The 25451-nt window shown below is 36.5% G+C and overlaps 1 protein-coding gene across 4 annotated transcripts in view; it reads right to left on the bottom strand.

Annotated features, from left to right (window-relative positions):
- NME7 (NME/NM23 family member 7) overlaps positions 1–25451 on the bottom strand; it is a 229431-nt gene that overhangs the window by 37385 nt on the left and 166595 nt on the right. For 3 of the 4 annotated variants that reach the window (XM_004089818.3, XM_030824009.1, XM_030824008.1), the window contains exon 11: positions 601–708. In XM_004089818.3, the coding sequence (XP_004089866.1) occupies positions 601–708 (108 nt within the window). Of the gene's footprint in view, positions 1–586; positions 709–25451 lie in introns of all 4 variants that reach the window. The other variant, XM_030824010.1, reaches the window with a different exon arrangement.

Here is a 25451-nt window from a genome sequence, read left to right as displayed (position 1 = left end):
TTCACCCAAGAGTTTTTTCAAATTGTCACAAATCTCCAAAAAACTTTCTAATATATTTATTGAACAAATGAATATATAAGTGGACCAGCACAGTTCAAACATTGTTCAAGGGTCAACTGTATGTATTTTCATGACTAGCAATTTATGGTGATGGTATAGTCACCTGATATAAGAACAAATTTCACACAATTTAATTATTTTAAAATCATAACATATGCCAACCAGAAAAAAATATCTAAATTCTTTGAAAGCTATGCAGCATGCTACAATTTGGTCTTTCAAAGCTGCAGTCCAAAATCATCAGATGGCCAAGTAAGAGAGTCATCCAAGGGGAACATTACACACCAGGACTTGTCAGGGGGTGGGGGGGATAGGGGAGGGATAACATTAGGAGAAATACCTAATGTAGGTGGATGGGTTGATGGGTGCAGCAAACCACCAGGGCACATGTATACCTATGTAACAAAACTGCACTTTCTGCACATGTAACCTAGAACTTAAAGTATAATAATAAAACAAAAAGTTTTCTTACACATCACAACTCCTGAGATAATTTATGAGCTTGAAATACAAATAGGATGTTTACCTTCTTTATCTTACCTCTAATAGGCCATCCTCTGGCAGATCAGTACAGTGAACAGCATTCTGGATCTTAGTTTTACCAAAGATTGCTCTTAGAGTTTCAGGGCGTAAATGCCGGGCAATTTCCTATTAAATATACATTCACATATAGATTAAAGTTAGTCATATGGTATAAATAAGAAAAACACTAGCTATATGAAACACTAACTTATTTATGAAATACATGTAATATAGAGACAGTGCTTATAAGGGTTTTTCTGTGGCCCAATGTAAAGTCTGCTTTCATCTACATCGGGGAAAAATAATAATTGCATTTCTTTTTATCAATAGATTATGAGAATCACACAAAATGTGAAGCTAGTTCATTACTGTGAAAGACTTGTATTTTATAAAGACAGTAGAGATCTTAACAACTTTGATTTAAAATGAACCAATTTGATGCTATTGATTTCAAAAGCTTTTAAAAAAAATGTTAGTTTATCAACTTAGTGGTAATTCGTCTTTAAGAGAAAAAATATGGTCACAAATAGCCCTGAATTTAATGAGGGTTAGACAGAGAGAAGGGAATGATAATAATGTACAAAAAAAATTTAAATTGAGAAAGACAGGAAGAGAGGACCTAGTGGATAAAGAGGTAATCGACAACGGTGGATCAATGAATTTGAGCTCCTAGTGGTATGGGATAATTATTGAGATCAGTATGTTAGAGGAAGAGAGCTGGAAAGTTAAAAGATACTGGAGACTGAGATTACTGTGGGTGGGAGGAGAGGGGGCTATAGTGATTGATAATGATCAGTTTTAAGGCATAAATAACCATGGCTAACATTAGTTTGAGGGCAAGAATGTTAGAAGAAAGAAGAACAACAGATTGAGAGGCCAAGGTCGTAAGTGGATCACCTCTATGAAAGTGGAAATCAGAAAGAATCATGACAGGTGTAGCTTAGGGTGCAAAGATTCTGAGCAGCATTCACATTTGTGGTTCCGTCACTTAAGGATGTTTTAAAGGCATGCATTTATTTAATTACTTAAGTTTTATTTGCCAGGTTTCCATCAAATGTCAGCTATAAATGTATTATGTTTAGGAAAAACATTTTGATAAACTAGAAAATAAGGATGTCTTTATATTGTATTTCATATTTATTACTTTCATTCTGTTCTCCATAATTTTTCTAGCAAGTAAGTATCCAATATTAAAAATCTACTCAGCTGGGCATGGTGGCCCACGCCTGTAATCCCAACACTTTCAGAGGCAGAGGTGAGTGAATCATTTGTGGTCAGGAGTTGGAGACCAGCCTGGCTAACATGGTGAAGCCCTGTCTCAACATGGTGAAAACCTGTCTCTACAAAAATTAGCTGGGCATGGTGGTGCGTGCCTGTAATCCCAGATATTCAGGAGGCTCAGGCAGGAGAATCACCTGAACCTGGGAGATGGAGGTTGCAGTGAGCCGAGACTGTGCATTGCACTCCAGCCTGGGCGACAGATCAGACTCCATCTCAGAAAACAAACAGAAGCCTTACTCAGATTATATAGTGGGAAGCTGTCATTTTGTGACATAAGATGTAATTTATGAAATTGTGAAAGGTGAGTACTAATGTTCTTTTTCTTATTTCCGGTCAGGGAAAAAAACACTTTTAAATTACTCAGTTTCAGTAAACTGTTTTATTAGAACGTATTCTCTCTCAAATTTTGTTTGATGGCCAGGCTCATGCCTATAATCGGCACTTTGGGAGGAGTTTGAGAGCAGCCTCGGCAACACAGAGAGACCCCGTTGCTACAAAAAATACAAAAAGTAGCCAGGTGTAGTGGTGCATGCCTGTAGTCCCAGCTACTTGGGAGGCTGTGTGGGAGGATGGCTTGAGCCTGTGAGGTCGAGGCTACAGTGATCCAAGATGACACCACTGCGCTCCAGCCTGGGTTGTCGGACAGAGCAGGACCCTGTCTCAAAAAAAAGAAAATTTTATTTAACTTGCATTACATTCATTAAAAGATTACTTTCATATAAGTGTCTGCTACATGCACAGCACTTGAAATCTGAAGAGGTTCGCGTGTGTTGGCCTAGCGCGGTGGCTCATGCCTGTAATCCCAGCACTTTGGGAGGCTGAGGCGGGTGGATCACCCGAGGTCAGGAGTTAGAGACCAGCCTGATCGACATGGTGAAACCCTGTTTCTACTAAAAATACAAAAATTAGCCGAGCATGGTGGCATGTGCCTGTAGTCTCAGCTACTTGGGGGGCTGAGGCAGAAGAATGGCTTGAACCCGGGAGCGCGGAGGTTGCAGTGAGCCGAGATCGCGCCACTGCACTCCAGCCTGGGTGAAAGAGCGAGATTCCTTCTCAACAACAACAACAAAAACAAAAAAAAAAAGAGAGAGAGAGAGATTCGTGTGTGTATGTGTGCGTGCGTGTGTGTGTGTGTGTGTGTATGATATAAATGGGATTGGCTGGTGGTTCCTGGGGTGGTTGTTAATATCTAATCATATTGTATTATGGTCAGAAAACATGGTCTCTTCCATCGGTCTTTGAAGGAAATTTGTATCATAATACATAATGAATGTTAGTGAGTATCCCATGGTGTTTAAAAACATTGTCACAGGTTGCATTCCCTGGGAAACCAATTCTGAACTGGAGATATATTTGCAAAAAGTTTGCTGGTTGTGACCTTAAGATCTACACTTGTGGGCAAGTGAGGAAGAGGATGGCCTCAGACAATCCTACACAGAGCTCTGGAGCTGCAATGGCCCTTCAGAGTTGTCCTCAATGGAGACAAAGGGGTCAGGCCTTTATCCCCCAAACTGATAAATTACTAGATGTGGGTCATTCCAGGGAAGGGGACATGACCTTGGGCAAGGTGACTTTCTTCAGCAGAAGGCAATTCCTGGAGAGAGATTTTCTAGATTACTGTCAGCTCCTAGCAGGAATGAGCGTTTCAGTTCTAAAGGGCAGAGGGACATCTGAGTGGCTCTCCACAGAACCACTACGCACATATGTACACACATATACATATATGGCACTTTAGACTACTGCAATCTGATTACCATTCCCTTTAGGTAACTATTTTTGCTTTTCTTTCTGAAAGGTTTTGCACTATCTCTTTAACTAGGCCTTTGTCATTTACCAGTCATTCTGTTCCATACTCAACGGTCCAATTTAATCTAAGATATACATCTTCAGTCAGCTTCTACTATTATTCTCTCCTCCATTTTATCTCTTCTTGCCTTTATTTCTATAAGAAAGATGTTGAGATTTCTTGTGTTAACTCTCCTTTCTCTTTTACAGTTTCCATGTAATTATCTTTTTGTGTTACACTCTTGGAGAATAACTCCATTTGATCTGCTACCTCACTAATTTGCTTTTAAACTGGGCCCACTGTGCTATTTTATTAATTTACTGTTTATTATAAAAACTTTAACAAATAGGTTTTTAATTTCCAATATCTATATATTTTTTTTTTCTATGGACCCAATATTCTCTTAAGTCTTTCTCAGAAAGCCGACTGTTCTATTTCACAGTCTGTTTTTGTCAGCTCTATTAATTTGTTTTGTTTAGGTTTAGGTTCTGTTGGTTGAGTTATGTGTCTTCTTTATGATATTGGTAAACTTTAAATGGTTGGTAATTCCTGGCTGTTTTTTTTCTTTTTTTCATGAGTTCTCTATTTGCTTGTCATAGATGCCAGGGACATGCTGCTAGATGAGGTATTCTGGTTGCCTTCCTTTCAGAAGACGGTGCTACCATTTTTCCTGAGTGTTATTAGCTGCCTTCCCATTGCTCTGCCTCTTTAGCTCAAGCTCCACATTCAGTGCCTTAGGCTGTGGCTAAAAGTATCAACTGCCTTCCGCTCAACGTAAGCAAGCAAATGTGAAGGCGCTGATTTACTCTGCTGCTCTTCATGCAGCCCTCCAAGTAACCACCCTGTTTACAGCCCCATGCCCTTCCTCAGCCTTGCATCCGTATGTCTGATGTGCAGCTCACCCAGTACCCCTACCCCTTCTGGAGCAGTTCTCTCCTGCATGTTTTAGAGTGTTGGTTTTCCTCAACAATACAATCCTATCTGCTTTGAGTCCTTTGAAGTTTATGGCCTGTAACAAAACTAAAACAAACAAACAAAAAAAACAAACCCACAAAAACAAAAACATACGTGTGTGCGTGTGTGTGTGTGTACTCTTCCTTGTTTTCCAGCATCACTGGAGATTTACTCTTTAAAACAACACACAGTGAAACAGTATCTCCTGTAAATTCCTGTAAGGACTTGGTAAGCAAGGGGATGATGACCACATATGGTCTTCTGCCATCTTCATGACACTTCATCTTACTGACATTCTCTATTTCTCCAACACAACAAACCATCTTTAATTCATTTTTCATGCTGCTATAATTTTGTACCTAAATGCCAATATGATCATGTTATTTACTTGCTCAAAAAATCTTTGAAGGCTCATAATTGCCTATGGCCAAATGTCTAAACTCCTCAGTGTGGCATTCAAGGTCCTCCCCACTCTTGCCTAAATCTACCTCACTCACACCTGCCTTGAAAGCTTACACATCCCAGTGAAAACACTATTTCCTCTATAAAAGCAAATTAAGCCTTCCCAATCAGAGTAATCTTTCCTTCTTCAATGTTCCTACAGTAGTTTACACTTCCAATATAGGCCTTCTTGACTTGCAATTTATATAGTTGTTTTGTGAGCCTATTTTAGTAAGATCCCATTAGATTTCAATCCCTGAACACAATATAAAACTTCCCTTATATTCTGTATCTTACTAATGAACACAGAGTAAATGTTTGGTAAATATTTGTTGACTGACACAAAATGACAGTACTTCTATTCAGAGTGTCAGGATGGAGTAGCAAATAAGAGCGGGGGCTGTGGAAAAAGGCTCTCTGGATTTGAATTTTGCCTCTGCCACTTAACAGTTGTGTGACCACACCACATTATTTAACCTCTCTGTGCCTGCTTGAATGTTCTTATTTGTAAGACAAGGATAAAACAGAATCTGTCTTAAGGAGATTAAGACAATTCTTAAAGAGAAAGAAAGGTATATTTTGACAAATATCAAAGATAATCCAACCAAATATTATATTATCTTTAAATAAATATATAACATCTCTTAAGAGTTGTAATCATCATAGTTTTAGAATAAAGGTTTAAGTTTAGATTAGATCATAAGCTAATTATGACCTATTATTATGCATTAATAAACCTCAGAAAACATGAAGTATTTTTACTGATATAAAATGTTTTATTTAGGTAAATGATAACAATGAAACTTAAAGATATAAAACAATAGGTATTTTCTTCATAGCTGCTCTTAAAATCTAGGCTTTCATGTTAGCTCCTCTTTAAAAATGTATTGATAAATTAATTTTAGTTTTGATTAGTATAAAATATCACATATGCTTATAAAGTAAAAAATACTGAAATACTAAAAATACAAAAATATTAAAAAATACTAAAAGTGAGAGTGAATTAATAACAGCACTTCCCCCCCTCCATTTCCTGATGGATTGCCCCTAATTTTTTCTAACAGATTTATATTCCCCTTGCTGCTTAAACTCTGGTGAAGACCATACTACCACACATAGTTCCCCTCCCTTCAAGGAGCAGAAACAATTATGAGATCATAAAAGCAACACAAAGTACCAACGTATAATTTCGTCTAATACCATAAATAATTCTTAAAAAGTTATTGCAGTATTTATAAATAACAGGTTATGCTGAGAAAATCAGACTCATTAAAGAGCAATACTTATTTGTACTTGGAGGGTCAGCAGTCTTTCAAATTCCACAAAATTCCAGGCATATTCATCCTCCCCTAAAACCTTGCATGCTGAGTCCCATCAAGTCAAATTCTTGGCCATGTTACAGCTCATCATAAGTATTAAAAATTCTGCTCAGGTAATCCTGCTGTGGGAGGAAGAATTCTGACTTATAGAATGACCTCTAAATCTAAGATATCAAAAAAATGCGCCAAATATAGAATAGTGATTGGCAAAATACTGAAAATAAAGAAGAGAATATTTAATTATTCTATGGCTGTGTTATCGTAAAGAATGTCACTGTTTATTGAATAGGTATATCAGATTGATAAAATATGTCTGCACAAAGAATAACTTACTTCCATAATAAAGCCACTCAGTTTCAGTTCTCCAAAATACAGAAGAGATATGTCAGAATTGAAAATGCCCTTCCATTTAATAAACAAACTAGAAAAAGATTTATGAAATTTACTAATTACAGAAAAAGATCAACTATAGAATATATTCAGATACAGTCATGCATTGCTTAATAACAGGGATATATTCTAAGAAATGCATCATTAGGTGATTTCCACATTGTGTGAACATCACAGAGTGTACTTACACAAACCTAGATGATATAGCCTACTACACATCTAGGCTATATAATTTGCTACTAGGCTACAAACTTGTATAGCATGTTGCTATACTGAATATTGTAGGCAACTGTAACACAATGATAAATATTTGTGTATCTACACATATCTAAACAGAAAAGGTACAGTAAAAATATGGTAAAAAATGATGTAGACCTATAGAGGGCACTTACCATGAATGGAGCTTGTAGGACTGGCATTGCTCTAGGTGAGTCAGTGAGTGAGTGGTGAGTGAGTGTGAGAGCCTAGGACATTACTGTACACTACTGCAGACTTTTTAAAACACTGTACACTTGGGCTACACTACATTTATAAAAATATTTTTATTTCTCCAATAGTAAATTAACCTTAGTTTACTGTAACTATTTCACTTTATAAACTTCTAAGTATTTTTTAACTTTTTTTGACTCTTTTGCAATAACACAGCTTAAAACACAAACACATTGTACAGCTGTACAAAAATCTTTACATCATTATTCTATAAGCTTTTTCTATTTTTTAAGGTTTTTTCTTTTGAAACCTTTTTGTTAAAAAGGAAGACATAAACACACGCATTAGCCTAGGCTTACGCAGGGTCAGAATCATCAAAATCTCTGTCTTCCACCTCCATATCTTGTCCCACTGGAAGGTCTTTAGGGACAATAACACACGTAGAGCTGTCATCTCCTTTGATAAAATGCCTTGTTCTGGAATACCTCCTGAAGGACCTGCCTCAGGCTCTTTTATAGTTAACCTTTTTTTAATAAGTAGAAAAAGTATACTCTAAAACAATGATAAAAAGTATAGTAACCAGTAACATAGTCATTTATTATCATTACCAAGTATTATGTACTATACATAATTGTATGTAGTATACTTTAATACAAGTGGCAGCACAGTAGGTTTATTTATGCCAACATCACCACAAACATGTGAGTAACACATTGTGTGACTATGTCACAACAGGAATTTTTCAGCTCCATTATAATCTTGTGGGATCAGCGTCCTATATGCAGTCAGGTGTTGATGGAAATGTCGTTATGCAGTGCATGACTGTAATGAGTAGCATATGGTGGTTTATCACGAGGTCACTAGTCTCATTCAAGGAAAATCTAAGTACAAGGAAACTCTAGACTACAGGATAACTATGTTAGCAGTGATATAAATACGTGGATAAACATTAAAAGAGGAGCTAGTATAGCTCAAGTCCTAGTAACCCTAAAACAGCTGTGAAACACTGTTACAATCATTGTCCTCCTTTCACAGGCAATAAGGGTAATAAAACTTAATATCAAATACCAGTGAGGGGACCACCATAACTAAAACAGCAAATATTCTCATTTCTATCCATTACTAGTATTCTTCTGCAACAAGTCTTGTAATACTAAACAGCACACGCTAAGTGTTCTCCTTGACTCCTCTGGCACTTCAAAAATATCTTACCAAAACTGACCCATCAAATAGCTTTTCCCAGTAGTATGCAACTTTGTACTAATACAGTTATGCAGTTTTACATTCCTGGGAGATAAGCAATGTCAGACGAATTCAAACTAAAACGAGATAATGAAACATGGGGAAGAAATTGGAAGCAGAAAAGGAAGTCGGGGAGAGACCCAGAGGCTACTTTCTGCTAAGTCTAAGGATCCTTCTAGAACCTATGCATAGGCTTTAGAAAGAGTAACTGCAAAATTAAACTCAACTACTTATTTATATAATACTAATCTCACTGAATGAGCCACCTGCGGGTTCACGGTAAATACACTTATTGGCACTGGAAAATACATAAATTGTTTGTATATGAGGAATCATCAAAACATCTGGCTTGTGAACTCTGACAGGCTTCACATCTCACTTTTATTAGATAAAAAATAGCTGTAATGTAAGTTTATAGAACCTGAAGAGGGTCACAGTTAAATGTTATTTCAGGTGAAATATTTAGATAATTCAATCCTGTCTTTTTCATTAGGTTTCAATAGACCACATGGCATTGTAACTATTGCCTCTTACTGATCTGTTTGCTGTTTCAGCCAACAATAGGAACTGGCTGAAGTGAAAATGAAGTCTTATTTGACACAGGTGTTACTTTTAAAAGTAAAAATATGATCTCTTGGTTCTCCTTTTTTTAAAAGAATTGGGCATTCTGCAGAAGGATGAGCTCAACTAAAAAAAAGAGAAAAATCTCTTAACTCACTTTTATATAAATTACTTAGTATTTTAGCAAAAACTACAAAGATTCACGTATATAAGTAAAATTTAAGAACATAAACATTAGCATAGAGGGTTAGGGTTTTTTGGTAAATATTTTCCTATTTCTTTTTGTTTTTCTAAATACATTTTAAGACATTTAACCTTTGATGTATACTCACATTACTATGAAGAAATTTAAGAGGCATTCTTTTTTTTTTTTTTTTTTTTTAACACCACGGACCTGAAGGCAAGAGAGGCATTCTTAATATCTCCCCGCAAAAGAATCGTTCCACATTCTACTCCATCCCTATAACATAATTACTAGCCAGTCTTGCTTTACTATTTTAAAGAATCCTACAATTCAATGCTCAGAAACTTCCCCAAAGGAATAAAATAATGAAATAGCTGGGACCCACTCTTGGCACTTCTAACACCCAATTCTTGCCAAGTCCTGTCAACACAACTACTAATATATAGCCTGTATCAGTCGGCTTCTATATCCACTCTGGCACCATATTCTCCTGCCTAGAATATTGGGTTTTTAGATTTTATACTTGCTGGTCTATCTGGTTTCCTAGATACCACCACTCCTAGTAAACATATTGTCCAAAAAGCAGTTAGAATAAGCTTTAAAAAAACATAAGTTGAATCATACCACTTTCCTGCCGAAGAATCTCTGATGCTTTTCTTAAGAGAAAATGCAAAATTGTTGGGCTGGGCATGGTGGCTCATCCCTATAATCCCAGCACTTTGGGAGGCTAAGGTAGAAGGATCATTTGAGGCCAGGTGTTCAAGATCAACCTGGCCAACACAGCAAGACCCTATCTCTTAAAGAAAAAATTCTCAACATAACCTATAGTCCTGCATGCTCTGGCTCCTGCTTACCTCTCCAACCTCACCTGAAATGAACTAGTCACATCAACCCCTTCCAACTTTTCAAACTAGTCACATCAACCCCTTCCAACTTTTCAAAGGCACCAAGCTCTTTCCTACCTCAAGCATGAAAACACACAGTATTTCCCTTGGCTCAGCAATTCTCCTCTTTTTTTTTTTCTTTTGAGACGAAGTCTCGCTCTGTCACCCGGGCTGGAGTGCAGTGGCGTTTGACCCAGCAATCCCATTACTGGGTATATACTCAAAGGAATATAAACTGTTCTATTATGAAGACATATGCACGTGTATGTTCATTGCAACACTATTCACAATAGCAAAGACGTGGAATCAACCTAAATGCCCATCAATTATAGACTGGATAAAGAAAATGTGGTGCATATACACCATGGAATACCATGCAGCCATAAAAAGGAACAAGATCATGTCCATTGCAGAAACATGGATGGAGCTGGAGGCCATTATCCTTGGCAAACTAATGCAGGAACAGAAAACCAAATACCCGCATGTTCTCATTTATAAGTGAGAGCTAAATGATGAAAACACATGGATACATGGAGGGGAGGAGGGGAGCATGTGTCACTGGGGCCTGTCAGAGGACCAGGTGTGGGAGGAGGGAGAAGATCAGGAAGAATAGCTGGTGGATGCTGGATTTAATACCTGGGTGATGGGATGATCTGTGCAGCAAACCACCATGGAACACATTTACCCATGTAACATGAACATGTACCCCTGAACTTAAAATAAAGGTTGGAAAAAAAAAAAGCATGTCAGTCAAAGAAAGAAACAGTGGGTCTAACAAACTGATCTTAGTACAGGTATATCCAATTAATAAAATAACACAGAGATTTTATAAAATTTAGGTTTATTTGTCCTAGAGTAGCAACATTAGTCTCAGCAGTTAGTAGAAAGATTTTGGTCCCTTTAAAGGCCTAGCTTCAGCGTTATCTAGCTGAATTAATTAAGATAATGCCAATAAAATGTCTAATGGTGTCTGGCCAAACTGCAGGCATTTAGTAGATATAATCATTGTCTTCATAATATTATAAATAAACTCATAGCTAACAATGAGGCACTTATATAGTACTTGTGTTTTTAAAAGCATGTACTATTTCACAGGAATCTCACAAATCCCCTTGTCAGCATAATTGCTGACAAGGCAGACAGTTTTTGCCTTTTACAGATATGGATAACTTGGTTCTACGGACAGTTTCAGACCTCCTATCCAGCACTGAAGAAAGAGTATATCCAAAGATCCAACCACTTGGGGTGAACTCTCTTTAAAGGTTAATTTCCTAAACTGCCCCATGTCTTCTATGATTCCCTTTAAAGTTGCAGTAAGCAGCTAAGATTCCAGACCAAGGTGAGCATTTTTTGAAACCATCTAATCTTCTCCTATAATTACCAATAGCAATGTTGTCCAAAAGAAATGTAATGTGAGCCACCTATGTAATTTAAAATTCTCTAGTGGCCACATTAATAAGAAGTAAAATTAATTTTAATAAAATTATTTAACCCTATATATTCAAAATACTATTTCAGTAGGTAATTAATAAAAATTATTAGTGAGCTCTTTTACATTCTTAATTTATGCTAAATTTTCAAGTCCTGGGTGTGTATTTTGTATATAATACATCTCAATTAGAACCAGCCATGTTTCAGGTGCTGGAGAGCTACATGTGGCTAATGGCCATCATATTGGACAGTAGAGACCTAGAGAATAGTAGCTCTCTCCCAGGACCGAGGTTTAACTTCTCAGCAACATTCTGCATTAAGGGCTGAGCCAAGACTAATAATATCTGCAATATTAACCTCTCTTATGCTAATGGAAACCTTGAACATAAGCTTGAGGGCAGTCAATCTAACCACGTTTCTCATGCTGCCATCCTAGGCTATAATACTATCTATCTATCTATCTATCTATCTACCAATCATCTATCTACCTATCTATCTATAATTTATCATGTCTGTTGCCCACTTATCCTCCACAGCTGGCACTGCCAATGTTCACCATTATCCTCAAGGCTCCATCCTCAATTACATGTTTTCTCTCAGCAATTTTGTTTCCTGCTTCACAGAAAAAAAAATTAAGACTGGTATCAAGAGATTCAGCTCCCTCAAATTCCTACACACACACACACACACACACACACACACACACACATATACACACACACACACACATTATCCCTCCCTTCCCTCTTTCCATTTGGTGCCAAAGAAAGTGCCATTTCTTCTTCTTTTGATAATTAACCCTCCCATCTCTTTGCAACTCTAGGTCAGGAAACTTCCTTCATTATAACTACCTTTCGCCTGTGTTTTCAACCTTTCTCTTTTCAATAGTTTATTTTATGCATCCTATCAAAATGCTCATGTCTCTCCCATCACTTAACAAATAGACAATTTTAAATACTGTCCTACCTCTTCTCCTCCTTTTTAGAAGTCTTAATAAGCTCCACTTTCATTTACTCTTCAGCCTTCTGACTCACAACACTATCTAAACCACTTTGGCAAAGGGCACTGATATTCTTCTAATTGCCCACAGACTCTCTCAATTTGTGACTTGTCTTCAGCATTTATTATTCTGGACCATTCCATTATTAAGCTCTCCATTTACTCAGCCCACGTGATACCACAATCCAGGATCTCCTCCTGACTGTTCCTCTCAAGCTCCTTTATTTCCACCTTCCTACTGCCTAGGGTCCACTCCATATTCTCCTCTTATCTTCTGGCTCTCCCTGGGCAATTTCATTCACTGCTGTCATATCTCTTTAGACGACTCTTTAACTACTGCCCAGTTCTCTTTCCTGAGTTGCAGGCTGGACTATACAACTGCCTAATGATCACTGCAGCCTTGAACTCCTGGGCTCAAGCGATCTTCCTGCCTCAGCTTCCAGAGTAGCTCAGACTACAAGCGCATGCCACCACAACTAGCTAATTAAAAAAAAAAAAAAAACTTCTCTGTAGAGATAAAGTCTTGCTGTATTAACCAGGCTAGTCTTGAAGTCCTGGCTTCAAGAGATCTCCTGCCTTGGCCTCCCAAAGTGCTGGGATTACAGGCATGTGCCTGGCCCCCACAGGGCTCTCATACACAGCTTGCCCAAAACTAACCTCATTGTCTTCCTCCCAAAACTCCCCCTCTTCCTAAATTCCCTCTCTTCATAAATGGTACCACTCTTATACCAAGTTACCTAGGCCAACAGCTTGGGATTCATCCCAAGACTCCTCTCTCTCCCTTTTGGGCCCCCCCATCTAATTTGTTACCAAGTCACAGAGATTCTATTTCTTTAGCATAGAATTCTTTCCTTTCCAAGTCTACTCCTACTATCACAGTTCACCTTTGCATCTTGTTTAGGTTTTAGTGGTCTGCTAACAGACTGCATTACTTCTACCATTAAAAATGTACTGTTTGTTTACCCTTCTGTCTTAACTCCTTAAAAACAAGGACTACAATCTTTTTATATCCAACACACAGAATCCTCATGAAAGATTCATTGAATAAAATATTAATGATTTAGGGGATAAGCGAATGGATGAATGGAATGACTAACATGCCCAAATTTATACATCCCATTAACTTTGTTAATGATAGGGTAGAGAAACTAGGCCTCTTGGTTACCAATAGTCTGGGCTCCTTAGGCTATATTAGATCCTTCAGAAGTGCCTATTTTAAGGAACCCCGAAGAACATCCTTTTGAAATCTAAGTAACCACCATTTAATTTATCTATTTTGTGAGGTGGTGGTTTTGTATATCAGATTTTCTCAAACTAGGACACACCTGTCTGAGAATGGAAATGAGAACTCTAAGCTCTAATCCATAGCTCTGAAAGTAACTTGCTCTGTGACTTTGATTAAGGATAATATTACTGTTTCATCACAGATATAAAATGCCATGTGACAAATACGTGGAATTGGACTAATCCACTAGAATAGCATTAAGTTTATAAGTGCATGCTCATAAATGACTTTTCCAGTTGAGATATTAAGACTATTCCCCAAAGAACTACTTAGTCTTCTGGTGAATATCCATAGCATAGAAAAGACCAATTCACTCTAAACATGAGAGATCACATATAATAAATAATCTTTCATCTTATTTGTTAGACTTGTCTATTACTATTACATATTTTAAATATATACACCTCTATAAGCAATAACTCACATCTTTATGATCTTGAGGCAAGACTCTCATTTATAAAGAAAAGAATAAACTCTCTTCACTATAGTTGCAAGTCAAGTATATTTTCTTGGTTATACAAGTATATTATCTTGGTTATATATTTCTTAAGAAAAGCCCTGGCCGGGCACAGTGGCTCATGCCTGTAATCCCAGCACTTTGGGAGGCCGAGGTGGGTGGATCACGAGGTCAGGAGATCGAGACCATCCTGGCTAACATGGTGAAACCCCATCTCTACTGAAAATACAAAAAAATTAGCTGGTCATGGTGGAAGGCACCTTTAGTCCCAACTACTCGGGAGGCTGAGGCAGGAGAATGGCGTGAACCCGGGACGTGGAGCTTGCAGTGAGCCGAGATCACGCCACTGTGCTCCACCCTAGGAGACAGAGCAAGACTCCGTCTCAAAAAAAAAGAAAAAAAAAGAAAAGCCCTATGTGTACAGATTATACTGTATTATCCTATTAACGAGAACATTTACTAAATCAGAATATGCCATTTCTTAGATAATGTAGTTATTGCCTTCTGAATGTATATTGTTTTACTTCCCTAATACTTTATTGTAAAAAGATTTTTTTTTCTCATGGTCTAATTATAATAGCTTTTTTGAAAATAAAAACTATTTATTAGGAGTTATATTCTAAAAGGTAACTTTAACTTTATCCTCCCCCAAAATTCATTTTTCTCTTCCTAATAGAATTGTAAACTGTGACTATGATCTTGAAATACACTTACATTGTTAAAAAAAAAAAAAAAAACATTCCATTTCCTTAGTCATTCTCTTCTAGGCTATCTGATCTCTGCTTTTCCCTGCAAACATGGTGTTCAGAATGTATTATAAAAATGCAATTTTCTCTTATACTGTTGAAATGAAGCAATCTTTTAAAAAAATAACTTTGAACTTCAACTAGTCTGTATAGTTGAGTATTTTAGAAAGTCACAGGAAAAGTAATTTCAAAACTGTCACTTGATAGTAACTGGAATGAATGCTGGGCATCCCTAATCCTGGTCTTTTGATAGTACCTCAAACACAACATGTCCCAAATCAAAACAATTATCTTCCCCTATGATCCCTCCCTCTGCCTCTGCCTCTCAACTCAGTTTTTCTTCTTCAGTTTCTAGTTGTATCACTATTACCAGATGTTCAGGCTACATAATATAGGGCTATTTCCAACCATTTCATCCATTCCCAAAACCAATTGGTCATAATCTAATTTGTTGATCTCATTTGTTAATCTGTCCCTCTATATATTCAATAAATATTTATTGATACCTATAATTTGTGAGGTACTGGGCTAGAAATAAGGAAATAAAAATAAGATGGTATTTTTATTCTAAATGGTCACAGTCTTATAAGAAGTCGGACATGTTAATAAACAGTCGGTGGTGTGCTAGTAACTGTTTAACAGTTTTCAAAAAACAACAATAAAAAACGGATTTGTATTGTTTGCTCATTTTCATGGTGTAAATATTCCTACCACAGCAGAGCATAGAATTGGAAAGTTATACTAACAACTGGATCTTGCAAGCTGGTGCAAGCTGACTCCAACACACCACTCTAAAAGCACTCACAGTGTAACAAGAGCTCTACTAGAGATATATGCGAAGTGCTATAAGGGGAGCACAAAAGAGGGAACTCTAGGGTACCCATGCAACGTTTCACAGGATCCTCTTGGTTCTGTGAACTTCTTTCCATTCTTCATAGCTACTACTTTAGTTCAACAAAATGCAATGATAGTAAGCATGATACAATTTCTTCCTGACTCAAACACCTCTGATGGCCCTCCACTGTTTGTAAGTCCAACAATTAATAAGTCCAAAATAAGACACGACAATTCAAGGAACTTTTTCATCTTGCCTTGAGCTACTCTTTCAGCCTCATCATTCCTTCATACACTTCTACACGATTTATGCTTTAGAAAATATTTAGAAGTGAAAAAGGCAGATGAAATTTGACCCAGGATACAAAAGAGAACATATATATTTGTCATAACAGTAAACCTCTTTACAAAACTTCTATTGAGCCCTGTGTATTTTCTCTGTGATACTCAAAATCCCTGTCAAACAGAATGGGATGAAGCTTATTAATACTTTTACATCTTGCCATTATGTGTTTATGCTGTGCTTTCCCTTAGCTTGTTTTTCCTCTTCTTTTCTGGTCAATGAAACTCTAAGACTCTAGAAAAATTGTCACTTCCGCCGGGCACGGTGGCTCACGCCTGTAATCCCAGCACTTTGGGAGGCCGAGGCGGGCGGATCACGAGGTCAGGAGATCGAGACCATCCTGGCTAACACGGTGAAACCCCGTCTCTACTAAAAATACAAAAAATTAGCCGGGCGAGGTGGCGGGCGCCTGTAGTCCCAGCTACTTGGAGAGGCTGAGGCAGGAGAATGGCGTGAACCCCGGGGGGCGGAGCCTGCAGTGAGCCGAGATGGCGCCACTGTACTTCAGCCTGGGCGACAGAGCGAGACTACTTCTCAAAAAAAAAAAAAAAAAAAAAAAAAAAGAAAAATTGTCACTTCCATGAAACATTTCTCAATCCATAGCTATAGTTAATAAATCTCTGTGCAACAAAGGGTATTTTAGCACAGTGATTTATATTGTAACTAAAATTTTATGTTGTCTGTCCCTCTGCAAGAACACAGATCACAACTGTATTGCTCCCTGCTATATCCAGATGCCAAGAACAGTGCCAAGTACATAATAGGTGTCAAATTGTTTAATTAAGATTTATTTAGCATGCAAAAACTTAATTGTGAACGTTTCCTAGAGTTGATAAATACATTAGAATTAGAGATTGTGTCTTACTCATCGTAGTATCCCTTATAGCATTCAGTACCTCTGACACAAGGAAGTACTTAATATATGATGTTTGCATTGGACTGAATCTTCTCTAGGCCTTTCAATTTTCTGAGCATTCAAAAACTATACACCAGTATTTATAAAATACACGTATTTTAAAAAATATATAAGTAGAAATGCACCAAACAGATTGAATTGCAAAATGGGTAAAGATGAACTCTAGGCAATACAGGAAGACCAACCAGAATTTACAGTGGTGAATTGTAATAAAATTAGAGTACTTCTACTGCAAAAGGGAAGAGATGTGGCTGCTTCTCTACTTGTTGCTTTTAAATGGTACTTCATTAGGTTGAGAATTGAAACCTGAGACTCACACAAATAACAAAATAGCACCACAGACAGGATTGCAGGCTCTAGACACTATTTTGCAACTCATTTGGACAGGCTTCACAGGAACACACAGGCTAAGGATCTGAATGCTCTATTGCTCTGAGTGGTTTGATTATGTACAATACATTTCATACTTAAGATTCATTTAAAAATCTCAATTTCAGAACTTGTTATTGGTCTATTCAGGGATTCAACTTCTTTCTGGTTTAGTCTTGGGAGGGTGTATGTGTCCAGGAATTTATCCATTTCCTCTAGATTTTCTAGTTTATTTGCGTAGAGATGTTCACAGTATTCTCTGATGGTAGTTTGTATTCTGTGGGATTAGTAGGTGATATCCCCTTTATCATTTTTTATTGTGTCTATTTGATTCTTCTTTCTTTATTAGTCTGGCTAGCGGTCTATTTTGTTAATCTTTCCAAAAACCAGCTCCTGGATTCACTGATTTTTTGAAGGGTTTTTCGTGTCTCTTATCTCTTTCAGTTCTGCTCTGATCTTAGTTATTTCTTGTCTTCTGCTAGCTTTTGAATTTGTTTGCTCTTGCTTCTCTAGTTTTTTAAATTGTGATGTTAGGGTGTCAATTTTAGATCTTTCCAGCTTTCTGATGTGGGCATTTAGTGCTATAAATTTCCCTCTAAACACTGTTTTGGCTGTGTCGAAGAGATTTTGGTATGCTGTGTCTTTGTTCTCATTGGTTTCAAAGAACTTATTTATCTTATTTATTTCTGCCTTAATTTTGTTATTTACCTAGTAGTCATTCAGGAGCAGGTTGTTCAGTTTCCATGTAGTTGTGCAGTTTTGAGTGAGTTTCTTAATCCTGAGTTCTAATTTGATGGCACTGTGGTCTGAGAGACTGTTATGATTTCTGTTCTTCTGCATTTGCTGAGGAGTGTTTTATGTCTAATTATGTGGTCAATTTTAGAATAAGTGTGATGTGGGTGCTGAGAAGAATGATTTCGGGTGGAGAGTTCTGTAGATGCCTATTAGGTCTGCTTGGTCCAGAGCTGAGTTCAAGTCCTGAGTATCCTTGTTAATTTTCTGTCTCGTTGATCTGTCTAATACTGAGAGTAGGGTGTTAAGGTCTCCCACTATTATTGTGTGGGAGTCTAAGTCTCTAAATCTAGGTCTCTAAGAACTTGCTTTATGAATCTTGGTGCTCCTGTGTTGGGTGCACATATATTTAGAATAGTTAGCTCTTCTTGCTGCACTGATCTCTTTATCATTATGTAATGCCCTTCTTTGTCTTTTTTGATCTTTGTTGGTTTAAAGTCTGTTTTATCAGAGACTAGGATTGCAACCCCTGCTTTTTTATTTTTTTCTTTCCATTTGCTTGGTAAATATTCCTCCATCCCTTTATTTTGAGCCTATGTGTGTCTTTGCATGTGAGATGGGTCTCCTAAATACAGCACGCTGACAGGTCTTGACTCTTTGTCCAATTCGCCAGTCTATGTCTTTTAATTGGGGCATTTAGCTCATGTACATTTAAGGTTAATATTGTTATGTGTGAATTTGATCCTGTCATTATGTAGCGGGGGTTTTTACCCATTAGTTGATGCAGTTTTTTCATAGTGTCAATGGTCTTTGCAATTTGGCATGTTTTTGCAGTGGCTGGTACTGGTTTTTCCTTTCCATATTTAGTGCTTTCTTCAGGAGCTCTTGTAAGGCAGGCCTGGTGGTGACAAAATCTCTCAGCATTTGCTTGTCTGAAAAGGATTTTATTTCTCCTTAGCTTATGAAGCTTAGTTTGGCTGGATATGAAATCCTGGGTTGAAAACTCTTTTCTTTAAGAATGTTGAATATTGTCCCCCACTCTCTTCTGGTTTGTAGGGTTTCTGCAGAGAGATCCGCTGTTAGTTTGATAGGCTTCCCTTTGTGGGTAACCAGACCTTTCTCTCTGGCTGCCCTTAAGGTATATTTTGTACAAGAGTACATCAGAAAATAACAAGCTTCAAAGACAAATGTCTATGAGTATTTTACTGATGGTTTTTGTTTTGCTTTGTTTGAATGTGTGAGTGTTTTATTTTATGGCACGGGGCAAGCATCTGATCACATTTGCTTGCTTATTTTATAAATTTCAGGCTAAGGCTGTACAATCATGATCTATACTACAGAGCTTTGGAAACTTGATTGTTCAATCACGTCTATGCAACAAATTATTGGGAATGAATTCAGGTCCTGCCTGGGTACTCCCTCATTACGGGTATCCATCCATTCAACTGAATGTCCATGCTATTCTGAATCTCCACAAAGAGCACACCTGGCTTGGCTAAGAGGTGAAGCACACTGCTCTGCACTTGCATGTGGACATACAATAACCACATTCCAGCTATTTTTCAGAAAGTTTAACTCTGAACCTATTGTCATTCAGTATTAATCAAAACCTTGACTTAAAGAACAGGTATAGAAGATTGCTTAAGGGAACACAACAAACACATCTTTCTTTTCTTTTAAAACTCTATTCCTATATTGCACCAGCTGTGGGATCAGATCATTTTGACTTCTCATATAATTGTTACACACTGAGGTGATACCATAACCATCTTAAAAGGAATATTCTAAGAAACTGGTAGTTATTGAGGATAGTGAATGCTGGAGCACATAGTGTCTTCATTTGAGATCCATGAGGGAATTTTCTATTAGGTATCAGGAAAAGTTGGGCTTTTTGTGAGCAACTCATTTGCTTATGTCATGGACACTGTCAGTCATATAATTTGATTGGGTGGAAGTCTAACAGCTGAGTAATAATGTGGCTACCCATAACAAAATACAGGATTTCATGGCATGTATTTTATTGTTCAGAGCCTCATTTGCTGTCTGTCCTGATTTTCTTATTCACCTTATCTTATTATATTGCATAAATTTTATAAGCGGCCTTACATTTTTACTAAAAAAGGAAGTTTAAAATAAATAAATGAACACAACAATGACAATGTTGTAAACTTTTACAAAAATGTAGAGTTAACTTATACATATTAACAGGTATTTTAACTATTATAGTGTTAGATAACTACAGATACTTTTTGTTACAGGCACTCTTAAACAATGAATGTTTAATAATCACAAAATCACTATTTTTGCACTATTTCAATTTGCTATTTAAACTTATAAAATACTTGTAAAAATTTTTGCTTTATTCAATAAACTGTATCAATGCAAGTCCTACTTTAAAATCAGTGCTGTGGGCTCATGTAATTCATTTATTTTAAAAATATAATCATTTTTCTATTGAATTCAGCTTTTACAACAGGATAAAGAGCAAGTTTTGAAATACAACAAATTAACATACTATCAAGATTTATTAGCCCTGGTACTCCTTAGACTAATATAGATAGAGTTAACCAGTTTTTCTTTTCCTATATTATTTTTGATTGGCCTGACTCTGAGTACAGTATGCTTAACAAATAAAATTCTCTGCATAAGAAACAAAGACTTAAAAAGACAAATTACTGTTTTGGCAAATATTCATTCTCAATTAAAATTCATGTGAGTTGCTTTATGTACTGTTTGTACAACTAATGTCTCAAATGTGACATGACCATAACAGAACTATGGCAGTGTAAGCTGGTAAGTCAAGTTGATAAATGCTGTTCATTGCAATGCCTACTGTTTATGAGCTCCTCAGGCTAATTCGTGTTCCAAATATTGAGTAGCTCTTTTGTGTATTAATGTATGTCAGGAGCCAACAAAAGTTTTGCTATTGAGAGAAAATAATTTTCAAAAGAAACTATGAAATAATGTAAGTCAAAGTTCTATTAAACTACTTCTGTCGTTTTAGAAAGGGCAAGACGAAACAAATTATAAATGAACACCTTTTATCCTCTGACCTAGCAATTTTACCTCTAGAAATTAGTTCCAAGGTAAAAACTTATACGAACATTTATGTATAAGTCTGGTCTCTGCAATATCCTCTTACATAAAAATTACAAAGAAAATCAACAGTAGGGGAATGGTTAGTTAATCCATACACTGGAACACTATGCAGCTGTTAACAACCATGTTATGGGAATGTATTTAGTGATATTAGAGAAGACCACAATATATTTTGTAATTTAAAAAGGATGTTACAAAGTAGTAATGATTATATAATCTTAATTTTATTTTTATAATATATATATATAAAAAGACAATGGTTTGAGGTCAGGTCAAAATGTTTATTTTACAGTGTTTATTTCTGAGAAGTAGGCAAACAAGAATCGTTTTAAAATTTTTAGTCGATTAGGTCTTGACTCTTTTCCATAATTTTTCTTCTTTTTTTTTTTGGAGGTGGAATAGGGGTAATAAACACGGACTATTTTAGTAATTAGGAAGAAAACAATGAAAGTGTTATTTTTATAACTTATATTTAAACATGTTTTATTTTAATACTCGTGGAACAGAGATGTCTTCATTAGTTTGCCTAAATTCACTTGTGAGAAATTGGAGATTTGGGGGTCTGGGGAGAGAGGCAATATAAAAAAAGTGTAGGTTGACTCATACTAAAATAAATATGGCACTTATCACAGGAAGGAAGCAAGTGAACTGTTTCTAAGAAAACAACCAGAAAAATAGTGAAGTGCTATTTAGACACTTCAGTGTTGGCAATCAAGGTTTGAAGTAAGCATAATTTCCCAGGATTACCCTTAATGTGTTTTCTATTTGGGGATATAAAGGGAATAAACAATGCACACTTCCTCTGCAATAAGGAGCATGCCATTAAAGCCTGAGGACTCAGACTCATTGCTTGTTGATAACTATTATTGCTCCATTTTTGAGTTCCATCAAACAAGAGAAAAAAAGTCTTCACAGAGTTTATACTGGGTATATGCATAATTCTTGACCCTGAAATGTGACACCTATAGAATCTAAGAGTTTACTGGGAAAACCATCTGCTCCTCAAAGCTAGGTGTCCCAAGTAAGAGAAAAGTTAGAAAAAGATTGTATTATTTACATGACTAGAAATGTGTTATAAAGACTTTTGCTTTTCAGCCTGAATCTAGTGAAGACAGAAGTAGAAGTTATTCGCATATAATCTCATCCAGTCTGGTATTAATGAAAATGGATAAGCTAAAGTCCATTCCTATTGATCAGATGGAGAAATCAGAAAAAAAGACATCTAACATCTTCAATCATTCAGCCTATTTTTTCAATCAATATCTCAGTTCATTTCTTAGTGCTATTTGCATATTACATAAAAATGCAGCATTTAACAAATTTAAATCTCTTATCCCTTTTCTGAAAAAAAATGGCATAATCAATAAACATTTGCTGAAAGTTTTCCAGACACTGGTCACTCGGAATGTGGTCTGTGGTCCAGCTGCATCACATCACATGGGAGTCTGTCATAAATGTAGAATCTCAGGCCCCACCCCAGACAGCTGAATCACAATTTTCAATTCAACAAGATCCCCAGGTGTTTTCTATGCACAGTACATGGATGTTTGAGAAGCACTATTTTAAGAGCATTTTTCAAGTATTGGAGATACCAAAAAGGTTTGTAAGGAGACTCCTCTAGTTAGTTCCTAGACTAGGAAGTAAATATACAAGAAGCATATGCCAACTGCCAGGTGAGAGGTGTAGACAATTAACAGCATAGTAGTTTGAAGGAAGGCAAAGGTCACTCAAGATTGGGGCAGTTGGAGACATCTTAAATGAAAGACAGTATAGTTGGCCCTCTGTATCTGCAGATTCTGTATCCATGAACACAAACAATCTGGGATCAAAAAATATTTCGAAAAAAAATTGCACCTATATAGAACATGTACAAACTTTTTTCTTATTATTCCCTGAACAATATAGTATAACAAAATTTACATAGCATTTACATTGTATTAAGTATAAGTAAACTAGAGATGATAAAGGAAGATGTGCATAGATCATATGCAATTACTACACTATTTTATATCAGGGACTTGAGCATCTCAGATTTTGGTATCTGAGGGGTCCTGGAACCAATCTCCCTCAAATACCGAGGAGTACTTTACTTGGAAAATAAGAAAAAAGGGAGTATGGTGTACTCAACCCTCCTTTGCATACGTTTACTCTGTAACAGTTCTGTAAATTTTATATACCTAGAGCTCTTGGTATGGTTACTGTGCTGAGAAAAACTATTTGGTCTGAACAACTTAGTTATAGTAACTTGAAAACAGATGTACAAATATACAACTTTCTGTGAATAAGGCCAGGCTGTTTTCCCCAAACTGTGTGTATTTCATTTCTTATAACAAATATATTAAATTTAGGATTTATTTAGAATGCAGGAAAACTCCTTTTTGAAGCACTCCTGAAAGGAATTCTTTTGGAAAATATAGAATTCTTTTATAATATGGATAGTCAATTCCTGAAATATATATACCGTGAGTTAATATTTTCATTATATTTCAATTAAGTGCTTTTAAAAAGATCATGCTTGGCCATGTAATCCCAACATTTTGGGAGGCTGAGGCGGGAGGATCACTTAAGGCCAGGAGTTCGAGACCAGCCTGGGCAATACAGCGAGACTCCATCTCCACAAATAATAATAATAATAAAGATCATGCTTGTACATACTTACTATATGGAGCTAATAGTTATTGTTTTGCTACAGTGTCACTAAACAAAAATCAACATACAAAGATGAAAGGGTGGCACATGTCTGCTGATTACATTTAAGGGTCCCCAAAGTCTCTCTTTTTGTCCTTGCAAGTGGTAGGATTGTTTCACTGGGATATAAATAAAACGCCTTAGTAACTACATCCTGAGAATACCATGCCTCAGTACTATTCATGCCAACTTAACTGATCCTGAACTGAAACATGGCACTGGAGTCAGTGGCTTTTACTTACTGATGGATTTGTAAGGTGGCAGGCTCTTTCATGTCCAAAAGCGGTAGTTTCCCAGGGTCTCAAGAAGATTTAAAAATATGTTCCTTCCATCACAACACAAAGCCTACTGATTTTAAGTAATGCTGCTGAGGGTTAACATTTCAAACTGACAAGCAGCACATGGGCATTACGGAGATAAGGCCTGGCACATGTTGCTGCGGCCTCCTGAGATTTTGAAATGCTAGCAGCTCCAGCTGGTGGCTATGCTCCATTCCTAATGTGCACTTTTTAGGGAAACTTGAGCCCCTCCTTCTGACTGTGATAGGGACATGTCTGATTGGAATAAGGTTATTTTTTAAGATATTCAGAACAACGAACATATTTATTCTAAGAATAAAAAGAGAGTGGAAAGAAATAAAAGAGGTAAAATGTTAAGCTGAGATCTTAAAGAAAACAGTATCACTTGTTAAAAAAAGAAAAATAGTGAATGCAGCCAAAGAGCAGTTAAAAAAAAATCACTAGGGAAGAATAGTTTTAAAAAGAAAAAAGAAAAAATGAAGGAACTGAAAGGCACTTTTTATGAGAATCATTCAGATAAACATACTGAAACATAGCAAGGCAAAAAAGACTGATACAAGGAGTAGGGAAATGAAAATGAGTTAAGGAATGGGGAAACAAAAACCAGTTGAATTCCAAAATGAAATAAAAACATAGAGATTAAAAAAAAGAAAAAGTACACTATGGAAGAAGATAGGTATCAAAATTTCTCAATCCCTATGGGGGCTAAGGTGGCACACATGGAATGGAAGGCAAGGGACAAGAAAGTGGGTTTGGAAGTAGACAGGGTGACATAGTTCTGTTTAAATAATATTTATAGGAGGCCACTGGTCTGGACTGAACTCCTTCCTGCAAGAGGCCCAACAGACCAAACCAAAATGGAGTCACAGATGGTAAAGTTCCATGTTACCAAGCCAAAACTTAGTTTATCTGACCTTCTGAGAAATCAGGAGAGTGACAGATAATAGCAAAAGCTTCAAGTTTTAGCTGGCATGATGAGAAAATCCTCTCTGCTTTAACCTTTACAAGGAAATTAATTTTGAAATAACCAACCCAGTTTTTGTTTTCTGTTTCTGCTTTCCTCAGTCCTTTTGTGACTATAAAACCAACTGCTCAGCTTATTGGAGCACTCATTCTATTTTACAGAATGAAGTGTTGCCCAATTTTAGTATCACAAATAAAAGTCAGTTAAGATCTTTAAACCAAATTTGTTGTAATTTT

This window comes from Nomascus leucogenys, chromosome 12 (assembly GCF_006542625.1).
Source record: "Nomascus leucogenys isolate Asia chromosome 12, Asia_NLE_v1, whole genome shotgun sequence".
NCBI classification, from domain to species: Eukaryota; Metazoa; Chordata; class Mammalia; order Primates; family Hylobatidae; genus Nomascus; species Nomascus leucogenys.
This window is presented reverse-complemented; position numbering and strand designations above follow the sequence as displayed.